At 41.6% G+C, this 16,118-nt stretch overlaps 2 protein-coding genes across 5 annotated transcripts; one reads left to right on the forward strand and one right to left on the reverse strand.

The window, feature by feature from the left end:
- Positions 1-615: 615 nt before the first annotated feature.
- Positions 616-12,319, reverse strand: clic3 (chloride intracellular channel 3). Of its 3 annotated transcripts, XM_079734484.1 has the most exons (8): positions 11,666-12,319; positions 9,813-9,973; positions 5,680-5,762; positions 4,368-4,474; positions 3,784-3,909; positions 3,540-3,646; positions 2,594-2,769; positions 616-1,887 (listed from the first exon to the last, which is right to left on the reverse strand). In XM_079734484.1, the coding sequence occupies exons 2-8, from the start codon at positions 9,967-9,969 to the stop codon at positions 1,717-1,719; spliced, it is 927 nt and encodes a 308-aa protein (XP_079590610.1). In that variant the 5' UTR covers positions 9,970-9,973; positions 11,666-12,319; the 3' UTR covers positions 616-1,716. The 3 variants fall into 3 exon arrangements, with proteins under 3 accessions (XP_079590610.1, XP_079590609.1, XP_079590611.1); XM_079734483.1 differs by lacking the exon at positions 11,666-12,319 and having other exon boundaries at positions 9,813-11,265; XM_079734485.1 differs by lacking the exons at positions 9,813-9,973; positions 11,666-12,319 and adding an exon at positions 5,859-7,179.
- Positions 12,320-13,354: 1,035 nt separating this feature from the next.
- On the forward strand, positions 13,355-15,883 carry fut7 (fucosyltransferase 7 (alpha (1,3) fucosyltransferase)). 2 transcript variants are annotated; one of them, XM_079734481.1, is made up of 2 exons: positions 13,355-13,485; positions 13,895-15,883. In XM_079734481.1, the coding sequence occupies exon 2, from the start codon at positions 13,953-13,955 to the stop codon at positions 14,967-14,969; it is 1,017 nt and encodes a 338-aa protein (XP_079590607.1). In that variant the 5' UTR covers positions 13,355-13,485; positions 13,895-13,952; the 3' UTR covers positions 14,970-15,883. The 2 variants fall into 2 exon arrangements, with proteins under 2 accessions (XP_079590607.1, XP_079590606.1); XM_079734480.1 differs by having other exon boundaries at positions 13,359-13,485; positions 13,953-15,883.
- Positions 15,884-16,118: the final 235 nt, after the last annotated feature.

Raw genomic sequence — 16,118 nt, forward strand, 5'->3', positions numbered from 1 at the left:
CAGTGGCGCCCCCAAGGGGGGGGACATGGCCAGCCTGATACAATTGCTGCCCTTCGTCTGGCGCCACTGCCTATCAGAAGGACAGACCGATGTATAACTATTTGATTCGGTTATTTGGTTGCCTAGTGAAATCTACATAGGAGACTTCGTTGGGGGGACTTACCACATGTCTTTGCCACATGTCCAGGAATTGCAGAACTTGAACCGTTCTGCAACCTTGTTAAGTTTGCATGTTTCACATCTCATTTAAGAGAATGGCAATGTCATTTCCCACGTACTGTTTACTGTCTCCTATAGGTAAAACCCCAGGTCCTGGCCCTGCGTTCGTGCAGGCCCAGTCACAATTATAACCTTATGACTCCAAATAACACTTATAGCATTTAACAATATTTAAAATGTGTAGGAATAATGTGAATGGATTTCGACTGTCCTTTCCTGAATCGTGTGTGGTTTAATTATTATGTATTGTGTGAAAATGCCTAACCCTAACCCTAACCTTATCATATATATATATATATATTGTGTATGTGTGTGTGTGTGTGTGCTTTCTTGTAAATACCATATCAATATTTATTCTAGGCTACTTGCCACTTTATGATCAATCCGGAAGATTGGTTAATTTATACATTTATGTTCTTTATTCATTTATACACTTTTCTAGCAATATACTTTTTCAAATTTTGAACAATGTTCAAAGTTAGTATTATTAAAGTTACAATAATCAGACATATTACCTAGACATATCTGTAGTCAATGCTGATAGATACTGATTTTAATTATGGTATCAATAAAATCACAATTTATAAACCGATATATTTTACAAGAACAAAAAATGCTGGCTAGCCGGCCTGTACCTCTTTTTGTTACAAGAACGTCCTGCAGGGGGCGTGTCTCATTTTACCATCGACACTCCCAAACCCCTCCCACTCACGGCCCCCCGAACTACGCAACGATGAGTCAATTCGCGACACACAGAGATCCACAGCCACACCACTAAAGGTATCATAGCGCATTAAAGAGTCTCAAGACTATTCAAAACTCAGGATGTGGATGTGATTGAGTCATTCTAATTCTGAAAGTCTCCTGCGTACTTACTGGGTGTGGCTTAATCGTACACATTGCCACATTTTCGGAATCACAGGATGTTTATTGCTGAAAGTCACTGCAAAAGGTCATCTATATCATACATATTTGTACACTGACTGGACAATCATGGCTAACTATGGCCAAAAAACGTTTGAATGGGTAGTAAAATATGTTTTATGTTAGTGTTCATAAAATCTGTTCATGTTTTTGTTAAAAAATGGACGATACCTCAACGTCTACATTGTTGTCAACAAGTGTTCTTCCTTCATAATTTCTTCCATCACGATCAAAAAGCTAAATGCTGTTTAATACAAACAATCCGGTCGTCATCATGCTTTCTTCTCTTTTATCGTACAATATACTTCCAGATAATAACATCAGCAATGGATTAAGAAATATAACTTGATTTTCTATTTATTTAACGGCAAACAACAAAAATCCCTATTACTAATAGGATCATAGCTATTGAACACTTGATTGATTTAAATCAACCAATTATAAAACAGCGAATCGGACATGAGCTTATTTGATCTTCCTTAATCTCTCCTAAAAATTTGCAGTGCTTTTTTCAGTGCACATTATTCTGCTTTTGCTAGCCTTTCTCTTAGACCTGGTAGTCCCTCAGGCTGACTACTTTTTGAGGTACTTGGCCACCGTGTGGTAGGCCCAGAGGATCTCTGAGGCAGGCGGACAGGTGTGGGAGAACTGGTCCTGCTTGTAGGCCTTGTCCAGGTACTGCGTTAGACCCGGCAGGAGGCTCATCCGACTGATATCCACGCTACGGTACTTCATACACACCGTCTGGAGGAAAGGATCAGAGATGCCTCAGAAATAAATATATATTATATATTCAATAAATGACATGAAACTCCACAACTGCGTTAAAAAAGAGGTTTGAAGATTAGGGTAAAAGAGCACAACAGAGAGATATAAACTGGTATTCTAAACCCCCCTCTGTAGTCTTTCAATTGGGACCTGCCAAAGCAGCTGCTGTTGCTCTAATCTGGACTGATGCTGAATGTGTTGATGGGTGACAGTGTCTGTATCTAAATATGTGAATGTTTCTGATTGTTTGGATGCGTGTTTCTGTGGGCCCTAAATTATCAGTTGTCTACATGTTTTGTGTGTCTAATCATTATTATTAACTCAATTATTTAAAATGTTTGTTTATTTATGTCAATTATCTCACCCATTGCAAGGAATGAGGGCTATCCCACACAGTGTTCCTTTTCAAGATTACTTCCTTGCTAATAAAGAGAGTTTCATCTTGCCCTCTTGGGGGTTAGGGCTAAGGGGGTATCATCAAGATATGGCATGTTAAGCTCTTAGAGACTGTAACTGTCATTAAGGGCTATACAAATTAAAATGAATCTAAAAAAAGTATTTAAAAACTTGAATATGTGATTTAAATTATAACTTGAGCTTGCTATCTGAAGTAGCTGTAAGAGTTGTATTGCAGTAAGAGACAGAGAGTCAAAGTGTGCTCTATTGGGCTTCCTTTACAGACCTTGACTATGTTGAGCTTTGGGAGCAGGTTGCAGTCTGCCAGGGTCAGGGCGTCTCCATCCAGGTATGCCCGGCTGGACTCCCCTCCGTTGGGGTTCTTCTCCAGCTCGTGAGTGAGGGGGGTCAGCAGGTAGTCGTTCAGTTTCGCCAAGCTTTTCAAGAACTTTTTTTCCAGCACTGAAAGGCACATTGAGGATCCCTCAGTCATCTTCTTTGAACATACACTAAATGTTATCCCTGAGCCCTACCTAGTGTGATCCCCGAGCACTACTTAGTTGGCTTTCAACACTAGTATACCTAGTGTGTTGAATGCACTGTTTTCATTTGGAAAGAGAAGGAAATATGTATTAAAATACAATTTCTCACTAAATACGCTTTTGACTTTAGGTTATTTATTTATAGCCTTATGGGCTATGTATTAGGTGTTAAATTATTGCCTTTCATCCCATGTGTAACAAACAAAAGTATCCATGACTATGTTCATATCCATCCCATTCCATGTATATGTCCATGCTACACAGAAAAGCAAGAGCAATTCCTTTCTGTTTTTCTCTTGCAAAAGCAAGGGAAAAACTGAAAGGATGTGTACCATCTAAGTAGTGGTTGTCTCATATTGTATTTGGATGTCTCAGTGGGTGGCTTTTCTACAGCATGTTTGCAGAAAGCTTGCAGAAGGTGTAGCCTGAAATGGAACTGTTGGCTGTAGCTCTGAGTTGTGTCTCTTGTTTTTTAACATCCTACAGACATTTTTGAACGCACATCAATAATAAAAAGAGCACTTCAAGTCCCTCAATACTAAAGTGACCCATTGTTTCCCCTTTGGCTTTTTACGTTGAACATTAAACCAAAACAGAGTGGTGGTTCGGTTACAACAATGAGGTGTCTGTCTGTGCCTGTCAAACGCCACCAACAAAATGCTTCCTTAGTAAGGATTAAGTTTCTCTTACTGTCGTTTAGTCCGGGGTTTGGATTCTTGATGTACGCTGAGAATTTAAGAAAGATGTCATCGCCAGCTGTGTTGGACTCTTTGTATTTGCAAGCCAGTTTGGGGTAGCTGCCAGGAGAAACATGAGGTATTATTTTGTGTGGTCGGAGCGTTTTGCTTTCAAAGCTGTCGTGGTTCACTTTGTTTGAGTACAGGACGGAAACTCAACGGACCAGAGCGTGTCCACGTTGTGTGTTTAAACTCACAGCGGTGGTGACAGTGCCTGCTCCAAGAACTCCTCGATCTTATTGGTGTCCGTGCGAACTTCCCCGTTGAAGACAAGGAACGGGGGCTGGGAGCCCGGGGCCACGTCCTTGAGAACCTCAGGGGCCCTGTGAGGAAGACGTCGAAGACAGAGAATGATTGTGAGACACCAGCAAACAGCACTTCCTTATCACCGGGTAAGTGGGGAAAAACCTCACTCTCCAGGTCAAAATAGGTGTCAAACAATTATGTAAATCAAAATAAATTAAATCAGTATTTTAAAGAAATTTCCCAGCGTTTAATGTGAAAAGGTTTTTTCCGAATTAATGTTGGAGAAATGGAGAAAGCAATACGGAATGGCAACACCAGTGATGGAGTACATAACATTTGCAGTATTGCTAAAAAACATTAGCATTACTATCATTATTGCTCCTAATGTGTGTGACTTTTTATGTGTGTTTCATGCTGGCCTGGTCTGTGGCATGATGTTTTTTCTTGCAATTTTAAAGACATAAGTGATGACAGAGAAAGAAGGAGTGGTGAAGAGGAGCCTTGGGAGAATGTGTGGAAGTGGCACTTGACTCACTTCATGTCCACGGTGGTAAGTCTGAAGGTCGCACCCTTCAACCAGAGAATCATGAAGATCCTCTGACAGAACGGACAGTTTCCCACACCTGCACAATCATCACTGGCCTGATGCACCCATACGCACACACACACACCCAAACACACACACACACACACACACACACACACACACACACCCCCCCACACACACACACACACACACAGACAGACAGACAGACAGACAGGCACAAATGTGTAAGAATGATTAGCAGTGGGGGCTACAACCTAAGATCTATGTCTGTGTGTGCTTCTTGGTTTTCTTTCCCAATTTCAGTGAATCCAGCTTTCCGGTCTAATTTGGTTTCCCTTCTCGTTTATTACCTGTAGTTAATTTGTTAATCGGTGGCTGTTTGTGTCATTAAGCTAATTGCTCATGCAGGTGGGTATATAAAGCCCAGGAGTGTTCTGTGTGTATCAGTTTAGTTTTGGTTCTTTCTGGAGTTAGCTGAATGTCTTTTGCATTAAGTGTACTTGTGTACTGTACATTTCAGTTCTCAGAAGTTGAAGGGGAAGTAAACATCAACCCTTCAGATGATCTGCATATGGGTGTTGTTTTTCTTCCACTATTTCCTTGTAACAAGTCACTAGGTAGCACACTATGCATGGCTGATATTTGACCATGCGCTGCACTGTGTTTTGCGTAAATAAAACCTATATAAACTCGGACAAAGCCATTATTCCTGGTCTAAACAAACCAACCGGCCGAAAGACTAATAGACAGATGAATATTTATCTTAATACATAGCATTTCACCCTATGTATTAACAAGACCTATTTACATAATATGTCATCTTTGAATCTCCTGAAAGGTTTTTCAGACATTGGCATGTAAGGTATTTTGTAGAAGGAAACGCAGGTAAAACTGGCCAGTCGTCTTGTTCCACCCTGGTTACGGCTGTGTTTCTGCTGTTTAAAACATACACGAGTGGTTGATTACCCCTCTTTCTCTCAATTAAAATACATGTGTTTTATAATGCTGCTATTGAACTGCAACTGAATATATCTAAAGAAAAGTCGACCAAATAATAACGCAACAAATATTCTGCTATCAGTCAATACTGCTAATGATACAATTGACATTGACATTTCAATGACATTTTTGAGCTATATCATGCTGCCAAAGAACAAGCATAAAATAAAACCATAGAAACTTCCCACATGACAGTATTTTTGGTTCTTATTGTAACTACAGCTGTGTTTGAGGTAGTAGTTATTAATACATGTGAATTAGAATTCATATATGCTTGTCTGGAGGTTAATATGGGGCCTACCTTTATAAAGAGTTCAATCTTTGGGGGCTCAGCCATCTCTCTCTCCTCTCCCTCTCCATTTAGACTCACAATCGTAGTATTTCCTGCGCATTTTGCCAAAACCACAAAACTGGAGTTTACTGTGGGATTAAACACACAACACAACAACAGAACAACCACATAAACCCAAGCGCACTTACTTTGTGTGTCTCTTTGACCTAGTGACATGGTTGAAGTCTGGTCAGCTGAAACTAATCGCCCTGACAACACTTGATTCCCTCGACACCAAGAGGAGGATGCAACACTTGTAATTCCAGTGCTGTCTCTCCTTCTCTCTCACTCTCTCTCTGTTTCTCTGTGTCTCTCTATCGCTGTCTGTCTCTCATCACACCTGTCAAGCTGTGCCTGTGAGCCCACGCCCCCTCCAGACTTTCCAGTTAGACCAGCAGATCTGGAAATCTCCTCCTTTAGCCTCCCTTCTTGCTAACACATTCTCTGTCACTCAATCCAACGCTCCGTATACTGTATCCATGAGATCACAGCGCTTTCCTTTTCTTCCTCTTTGGCCTTGCCTCTCGGGATACCGTCTCCTGCTGAAAATTGGATTGCCCTTCAGACGTAGGGTGGAACCTAAGTTCAAGTTTAGAGGGCGTGACCTTAGGCGTGACCTTAGGCATGACCTTGGGTGTGACCTCATGTGACCTTCAGGGCAGTGAGTCCTCAGGCGGCCCAGGGTGAAACCTGAGCGGTCGATTAACATCAATAGAGGGAACAATAGACGAGTGACTCCTCCCACCATGTGTGACTTGCTCTGTCACATTGTCTGTTTTTGTGTTTTCACTAGCGACGCTCATGCACACATACACAAACACACGCGTGTCTCATGTTAATTAGAGACAGGAAGACCAGGAGAGAGGGAGACCGGGGGCCAGGAGAGGGAGAGAGGGAGAAAGGGAGAGGTAACACATGGCTCTCGCTTAACCGAGAGCCATGTGTGTGTGTGCAGGGATCTAAAGTAGTGCAGTTCAACCCAGGTCAGCTTTGTGTCCCAGCTTCAGTTTGATACTGAATTACAGTAGGGTGTGTGATTCGTGTGAAGATTGCATTTAATGATGCGTTGAAGTTTGGAATCCACAAATCACAACAAGTGTGCCATAGATCAATTCTGATTCTTTCGAGCATATTGACATCGGAATTAGTTGTTAAGATGTTATGATATTAGCAAACATGGCGAGAATATGTAAGCAACCGTTTTAATGTATATTAGAACACTTGAACGGCTCCCAAATAAATAATAAGCCATAAGTTCAATATTTACAACTAGCATATATTAACACATATAATGTAATATGAGGTGTATATATCTTCTCTACCCCATTTATTCAAGTGTTTAGTAAAATTGTCTCTTGTACAAGGAAACACAAACTGATGTTAAAATTGCATGGAAATGAATGAGCTGCTTTGAGCACCACTTTGCTATCAACATACATGAAGGATATAGGGTTTTGAAGTTTCCATACTACAAAGTCTACTTTTGTTCTTAGTTTGAGCCCCCCCCCCCCTTCTCTTTTTCGAAGAACCATCTGTATCCTGGACGTCTTTAATTTACAGAGCACCACTTCTGAAGAAACACTGCTGCAACATCTCTGAAAGCATCCTGCAACACTTCAGATTCCTGCAGTTTTGTGTGTTAAATGTGTTAAATGTCTCATGCTTTAGGGATGAATCACGCATTATACCAAGTGTGCCAGCTTAGTACTTCTGGAGTGAAACCAAACCACAGACGGAAACCCCCCAATTCAGAAGGCAACTCTGTGCACAGGTTTGACTATTCTATCATGATAACGAAGATGAAAATTAGACTAGAGTGTCACTGCTGAACACTGGGCATTTCAGGCACATGCCTCTTCCAGAGCTGTCAAAAGTATTCACATTCATTACTCAGGTAGAAGTATAGATACTAGGGGTTAAAAATACTTCTGTAGAAGTTAATATAAACTCAAGCTGTTCAAAACTACCCCCAAAGAAACATGTTTCAGCCGCATTTATGCCCATTTAAAATGAAAGCATTTTAGAACAATGAAAAGGGGATACATGTTTTGGCAGGTCGCAGGTACAGTCTATAACTTTGGCTAGGAAAGAGGAAACATGTATATTCTTCATTCAGTGTGCATTATAGAGAAGGTATACATATTTTCACTATTTTTCGTATTTATTTGAACAGGGTAATGAAAGGCTCTATAATTGCGATTATAGAGCCTTATTAGGTCTACCCTGATCAATGTTATTATTGTAATTTATTCTGAATGCAACTGATGTGGATAAGCCTACAGGAATAAAATACGATCAGCTGGTTTTCAGTAGACAGCTGTCAGTTTGGCCGCAGTGCAATGAATGAATAAGTATCGAAAATAGGAAGGAAGAATAAAAACATAAATTTTGACATATATGCCATAAATTACTACTTTACAACCTTGTGATAATCAACATTTAGAAAACATCAGCCATTCAAAGTGTAGTGTGTAGTTCCGCCCACACTGGATGCATGCGCGCTTCCGCGGCCAGGGATACAATTCTTATCGTGAGTAGCAAATCTTTTTTTCGTAGGTTGGCGGGGAAAGTACCGCCTTTTTCTTTAGGGTTAGGGTTATGGTTAGGGTCAGGGTTAGGGTTAGGGTTAGGGTTAGGTTTAGGGTTAACCCTCACCCTAACACTAACCATAACCCTAAACCTAACCCTAACCATAACCCTCAACTCCCCCAAACAGCTAGGACAAATCGAAACATCTAAAGGATCTAAAGGAGAGCCCTTCTAGCCCTTCTTCTCAGAGGCAAAAAAGGCGGTACTTGCCCCTACCATCCTACGAAAAAAAGATTGGCTCACAGGTTACTACATTGGGACGACACCGGAATGAAATAGGAGTAACAAGGCTATTTTTTAAATGTAAGTAGAAAGTACAGATATTTGCATGAAAATGTAAGGAGTAGAAGGAAAAATAATTACTCCAGGAAAGTAAAGATACCCCAAATTTCTACTTAAGTATGATAACAAAGTATTTGCACTTCATTACTTGTCACCTCTGGCCTTGTCTCAAATGTCTCATGATGGTTGAATATTGATTTATTTGAACAATTACTCATTCAATCAGCAGATGCTTTTAGAGAACCTCGACTTTAAGTGACTTACGATACACGTCACTTTGGAGCTTAGGCCACCCTGGTCAGGGATGCCTACAGGTGAGGTCATGGACATAATGATTTGAGATCGAACCCAGAACGTTTGAGCTGGGAGTCGAACACTCAGGAAGGACAGTGTCTCTAAGACGCCTAGAATTACCCCTAACCACAACTCTCTATCGAGACGACCAGACATAACCCTTAACCTAGCCCTTGACCCTAACCCTGATGTTCAGACCTAACCCTCTAACCAGACGACCAGACCTAACCCCAACCCAGATGTACAGACCTAACCCTAACCCTCTATCCAGACGACCAGACCCATCCCTCACCCCAACCAAGATGTTAAGACTTAACCTGAACCCTCGATCTGAAGATGCTGAAGATGAGACATACTATTGACAACATGATAATAATGTCCACTAATATACCCAGATCTACGCTTTATCCTCAAACAGCAAACTAAAAAGAGACAACAAACTAACTCTTAATTTGGAAGCACATAAGTAAAGCCATCTGTTGTTCTGCTGGTGTACTGTCCTCTCTATTATGGCACCATGTTGGATTATTTTGGGACGATTCTATTGGGATTTAATTGATTTGTTTGGGTGAGGACATTTCTGTTCAGATGTGTATTGTTTACTCTTAAACAGTACACTCATTCAGATGGTAAAGCAATCTGGCCACATCCTGGCTCATATGCTTATAATTTTTTGGTTTTGACATGAACAAGTATAATGTTGTGCAAGAGGAAACTGTCACGGTCTCTCCCACCGGATCCTAGCTGCCACTGGTTTTCTGTTAGTCTTGTCTGTCTCTGTCGTCATGTTCTGTTTCACGTACGGGGGCGTGGCCTGCTCAACTCCCCGACCCAGCCACGCTGATCACCCGCACCTGACCATCATCACCAATCACATCCACCTGCATATCTTCCCCAGTCATTCAACCATTCGTCGCCAGATCGTCAGCTATACTTACCTGTCATCGTAATCACGTCCGTCATTCGACTCTGCTCTCCTGCCGGAATACCAGTTCCTCCGAACCATCGAGGGTGACTACCTGTTCGGCAATCTACCTGACCCACCAACTCCGGTTCAGACAACCCGGTCAGCGGACTCCGGATCCCCACGAACATTCTCCTATGTGTAGCAATAAACTGGTAAATTGCTACCAATCTCGTCCTGTTGTCATTTGTGCCGTGCGTTTGGGTTCACCCCGTCTTGGCCCGTAACAGAAACAAGCCAAGTGTAGACAGTATGGATCAGGGATGGAAATTAACACCCGCCACACGCCATTTGCGGGTGGATTTGTATGGTGGCGGGTGAATTGTGTCCCTTCACCCGCCACTGTGTCGGGTATTGCTTTCCAGTCAGGTCCGTTCAAATTTGCAGATTTAATACATTCGTCCTACGGCGCTGCACAGTTCCACAACCATTACTGTCAACATCCGGCCCCCTTCTTCTATGCCTCTTTTGCTGAACTGCGACTGTCAACATTCGGGATAATATACCGTTAACCATAGCGATAATATGCCGGTATCAACATTCGGTATAGTATGCTAGGCTAATTATTGATAAAGAAAGAACTACTAGAGAAAGCAATGTTGCGTTTCCTCACCGGAGGAAAGAGAACAGCTGAGGAGAGTGTAGGTCAGGTACAGGTGGCGGATGATAGTACGGCTGTCATCCCCAAAAAGAAGCGTTGTCTTAAAAAGAGATGGCGAACATCGGACAGTGGGCAACACCGTGACTGGCTGGTGTTTGACGGGAGTCACGAGACGAGCCAGACAATGTTCTGTGCTCTCTGTCGTAAACATGCTTCGGATGGTCACAGGTCCAATAGTTTTGTGAGTGGGACACAAAACCTAAAATTGGAAGCCGTGAAGGACCACGAGTCCTAAAAGTCACCTTCACGTTTTGAAAATTGCCAAGGGAAAAAATTGGAAGCCGTGAAGGACCACGAGTCCTAAAAGTCACCTTTCAGCGCCCGAAACCACGACAGCGATCAGGGCGCTCGTTAGCCTCAAAACAGCCCAGCTTGATAGAATTTCGAAATGCACACGCAATATCTAAAAAGGGAAGGCTATTTCAAGATTTCGAATGGCAATGCACGTAAGTTATTTTAAGACGTAGGGCTGTCCCGAATAGCATTTTACAGGCTTCGAATACTCGTTGGATATTCCGAGCGAGTATTCCAATACTCGTTCAAAAACAACATTAATAATTGAACAGTAAAAAAGTCGGAGTTCCTGTTGTTCCGTTCCAAATCAGCTGTCATCTGTGCCATCGTAGCCCTTACAGGAGCTTATCAATTCATCCCGTAACGTGCATATAAATCCATACAAAGATCCAATGTTTAGTCGTTTATGTCCATATTAAATCCATCATTGACCGGGTATTCCTTTGACAAAAGCCAATCTGTGAATGCGCAATAGCAGGGCTGCATAGCGAACGTACATAAACAGATACGCTAACGAGTTACTATATATATATATATATATATATATATATATAGTTTTATGTATTCTGACGTTTTTCAATGTGTTTTGTACTTATTAAGTCATTGTTTCTTGTTCTTGTTTCTTCATGGTCTGTTTTCAAATGTTTAATTTCGAATGCATAGGCCGAGTATGAGTCTTCCTATACCGAGAGGATACATCTGTTGCATTATAGGGGCAGATTTCATTATACATCTGGTTGAATTGAAGAAATTAAAAGGCCAGTGCACTGAAAAAACAATTGTTCCTATTGACTTATGATGGTGTAGCCATGCATGTTGTTTTATTGTTAATATGTCAATAATTGAACAGTAAAAAAGTCGGAGTTCCTTACTTTGCTGTTGTTCCGTTCCAAATCAGCTGTCATCTGTGCCATCGAAGCCCTTACAGGAGCTTATCAATTCATCCCGTAACGTGCATATAAATCCATACAAAGATCCAATGTTTAGTCGTTTATGTCCATATTAAATCCATCATTGACCGGGTATTCCTTTGACAAAAGCCAATCTGTGAATGCGCAATAGCAGGGCTGCATAGCGAACGTACATAAACAGATACGCTAACGAGTTACTATATCGTCACCCTCTTAAAGTAATGGCCTAAGTCACCTTTTTGCCAAAATGATTTTCTTGCCTAAATCAGCTCTTTGTGATGCTAGCCACCTCTGGTAAAATCCCCAACATCCTCAGTTGAACAGATCATGTGATCCTACCCGTTTAGTGTAATGGCCTGTGTCAAGAGTGTGAATTAGGCCAATTTATTTTGCCTAAGTCACTAGACAAGAGTGACTTAGGCAATTTTATGAGCGTTTCAAGATGGCGGCCACTGTTTTGCCTCACTTATTCCAGAATTAATTCGGCCCAAGTCAGGTTCAAAATTTAGTAAATCACAAAGGCATGTTCATAAATTGGCCTAAGTCATCTTATCCTCTTATGTTACACAATTGACTGACATCATTATTTGTATATCAATAGTAATCTATTGTCATAACCTTTGTGTTTGAAATGATTCATAAATATCATATACTCTATATATGGTTCAGTTTTTTCTGTTTTCTGAACAACTTGAAAATATGACTTAGGCCATTACTTTAAGAGGGTGACGAGATATATATATATATATATATATATATATATATATATATATATATATATATATATATATATATATATATATATATATATATAGTTTTATGTATTCTGACGTTTTTCAATGTGTCATTGTTTCTTGTTCTTGTTTCTTCATGGTCTGTTTTCAAATGTTTAATTTCGAATGCATAGGCAGAGTATGAGTCTTCCTATACCGAGAGGATACATCTGTTGCATTATAGGGGCAGATTTCATTATACATCTGGTTGAATTGAAGAAATTAAATGGCCAGTGCACTGAAAAAACAATTGTTCCTATTGACTTATGATGGTGTAGCCATGCATGTTGTTTTATTGTTATTATGTCAATTTGTTTTTTTATTGAAAATACTTTGTATAGATGAATTATCCCCAAACTTGTCATCGTAACACCTTTGAAATAAACATGACTTAACATGGCAGATACCTGTGTATTGTTTATCATATGCGCTAAGAGTGTAACATTTTCAACTCGGTTCCTTGGTAGCACCTACTTACAGTAAAAATCACTTCTGATGGAAAAAATGATGTGTATGAAAAACACTTTTCTTATCTATTGTTACTATTATATTGTTTAAAATGTCCGCATATATAATAAAACAATATATAGCGTATAAAAAGTGGCTGGTAAAAAAGATGAGTGGCTGGTAGATTTTTAAATCTACCTGCCACAGTGGCTGGTGTGCAAAAAAGTTAATTTCCATCTCTGGTATGGATTAATAACCAGACAGAAAAAAGGGAAGGAAATATACCAAAAAATGCAGTTGAGAGAAGAGAGAGAGCGAGAGAGAGAGAGAGACAGAAAGAAAGAGAGAGAGACAGAGAGTGTGAAATAGCGTATGTTTCAGATTGCTGAAGAGGAAGTGTTTACACTGCCTTAGCATAACCGGGAAGAGTGACACCAACACCTAACTGTCGATGTCAAAGATGACGGTTGAAAACTAAATACTGGGAACAACGGTCGCTGGTGTCAGTCAGCAGCCTGTTCAGTGTTGACCTCGGATCAGAAGGACCTTCATCTCTGACAGGTTAGTGGGGATAAAGTGTGTTGCTGTAAATGTGTTGTTTGGCGGTCTCAAGGTCCCTACTTCAAGTCATGCGTTAAAACCACAATGTACATGGTCATGGAGGTCTGGAATTACATGGAAATTTCCATTGGAAAGTATTAATCTAAATATCAATACATATGTGATACATGTTAAATTTAAGAATGCACATGCATCACAATTTATGCACAAACAAAGTAGAAAGTTTATTTATGAGAAATCTTGAGAAATCTAACTTTACATTTCAGGATTGTGTGGGGTGTCTAACTGGCCTCAACCTCCTTCAAACAATTGTACACACAGAATGCTATGTTGATATGTATGGTTATTATATTTGCATACACATTTAAAATGGATAATTGTGATTTTAACCCGGCTGAACATTGGCCAGGGTCAACATGTTGTTACAGGTCACTGACCCTATGACTCTGAACCCCCTCATCGGTTAGATGAAGAGACTGCTCATCTTCCTCCTCTGCCTCCCTTCCCTACTCCTGCTCCTCTGTAAATGGTGGAGGCCGCCCGAGGCGTGGGGAGAACCCGCCCCCCATCGAAACGTCAACGTCCTGCTGTGGCACTGGCCCTTCGGCGTGGCCCTGGACCTGGAAGGGGACGTGTGTCTGAAGCACTACAATGTGTCGTCGTGCAGGCTCCGGTCCAACCGCTCCACCTTCTCCACGGCGGATGTGGTGGTCTTCCACAACCGGGAGCTGGTGCAAGGCCTGCAGGCCCTGCCCCTCGTCCTGGCCCGGCCGCAGGGCCAGAGATGGGTCTGGATGTCTCTGGAGTCCCCGCCTAACAACGGAGACCTCCGGCCCTTTGCAGACCTCTTCAACCTGACCATGTCCTACCGGAGGGACGCGGACATCACCATCCCGTACGGGAAGCTGGTGCCCAGGGGACCGGGAGATGGAGAGGTGCCAGTCCTTCACAATAAGAGCGTTCCCGTCTGTTGGGTGGTTAGCAACTACAGGCCGGATCAACGCAGGAGCCAGGTTTACGCTCAGCTAAGCGACAGCGTCCCCGTCACCATGTACGGACGCTGGAACCAGAAAGCCCTGTCTCCGGAGGACCTCCTGCCGACCATCTCCCAATGCTACTTCTACCTGTCCTTCGAGAACTCAGAGTCCAGGGACTACATCACGGAGAAGCTGTGGAAGAACGCCTTCCAGTCGGGGGCCGTTCCGGTGGTGCTGGGTGCCCCACTGAAGGATTACAAAGCCGTGGCCCCTCACAGCTCCTTCATCCACGTGGACGAGTTTGCGACGGTTGGAGAACTGGGCAGGCGACTGCGAGAGCTAGTGAGCGATGAGGAAAGCTACTCGCATTTTTTAGGGTGGCAGAAGGAGTGGCGGGTGAAGCAGTACACGGACTGGAGGGAGAGGCTGTGTAGTATCTGTTCTCAATATGACGGCTTACCCAAGCACAAGATCTACGCTGACCTAGAAGCGTGGGTTAACGTGTGACAAAGGGTCAGAAACCACAAGATGACCACAGTATCCCGTGTTTACCCACACAAGCAGCATTACAGTATTAGTTATCCAATAAAAGCTTACTCCATTCAAGCTGCTACATACAATTTTGCTGCATTGATATATAAAATGGAATATAAAGGTTCAGCCAAGGCTATGCATTTGATTTTTGCTTAACATTTAGTTTATATACATTGTATGGGTAAATGTTGACCAGAAAGAGTGTACATTTTATAAATTGAGAGCACAAGCATGGCGCTTCTTAGCTCATTAGCTACATATAGAAGTGGTGCAATACTGGTCTGAACATGTCATAGTACTTCCCTCAAACCACATGATACCGGATTAGACAGGGACCTCAAAACGGAAGTGGTTCCACTTGGTTTCACTTCTATAAATGTGTTGTAACACCTGACAATCAAGCCCAACATGCAGGTAAAGTCTACATAATACTAATACCAATAATTCAAAGAAAGATTATATTGGATTGAATACTTTTGAAAAATGCATTTAATTGCTTGGCGCAGATACAGGTGAAGTAGGGGACACACACACATCAGAAAACATTGGGTGAGCTAGTTTCAATAAATTACCAATTAGCAGTTAGAATACAGTCACTATTGTATGCATCAGTATTGCGAAAAAGGAAATGTAAAATGAAAATGTTTGTGAACATGTATACCACAGTTACAATATATTAAAGACTTCTGGTGGCCAGTCGGGCAAATCTGGATTCGGTCAATGTAGGCAGACAAACTAGTAAAAAAATACAAACGCATGTTTGCATAAGGCATTGCTCACACACACGCAATAGCCCAGCTAGTAGATGGCTAAATTTCCTCTAGGGAATCCCAAGTTCTGTCACTTCAACTTTGATCACTTAATACACAATAAACTGCTGGGCTAAATTATATTCAACCAAGCTGTAGACAAGAGTTCCTTTTAAGCACTTCCCTGTGGCCACTATAGCGCACCCCTTCCAGGTCTTCATTTACAGTCCAATAGCCAAGTCTTTAGCAGATGACTGAAGGCATCTTTACCAACAGCACTCAAATGGAAATGGCCGATTAGGACTAGGAATGTTAGTCATTAGCGAAAAATATATCAAGAAGTTGTTACATTTTAGGTGTCGAGAACTTGTTT

The sequence above is a fragment of the Pollachius pollachius genome (assembly GCF_949987615.1).
Source record: "Pollachius pollachius genome assembly, chromosome: 4".
NCBI classification, from domain to species: domain Eukaryota; kingdom Metazoa; phylum Chordata; class Actinopteri; order Gadiformes; family Gadidae; genus Pollachius; species Pollachius pollachius.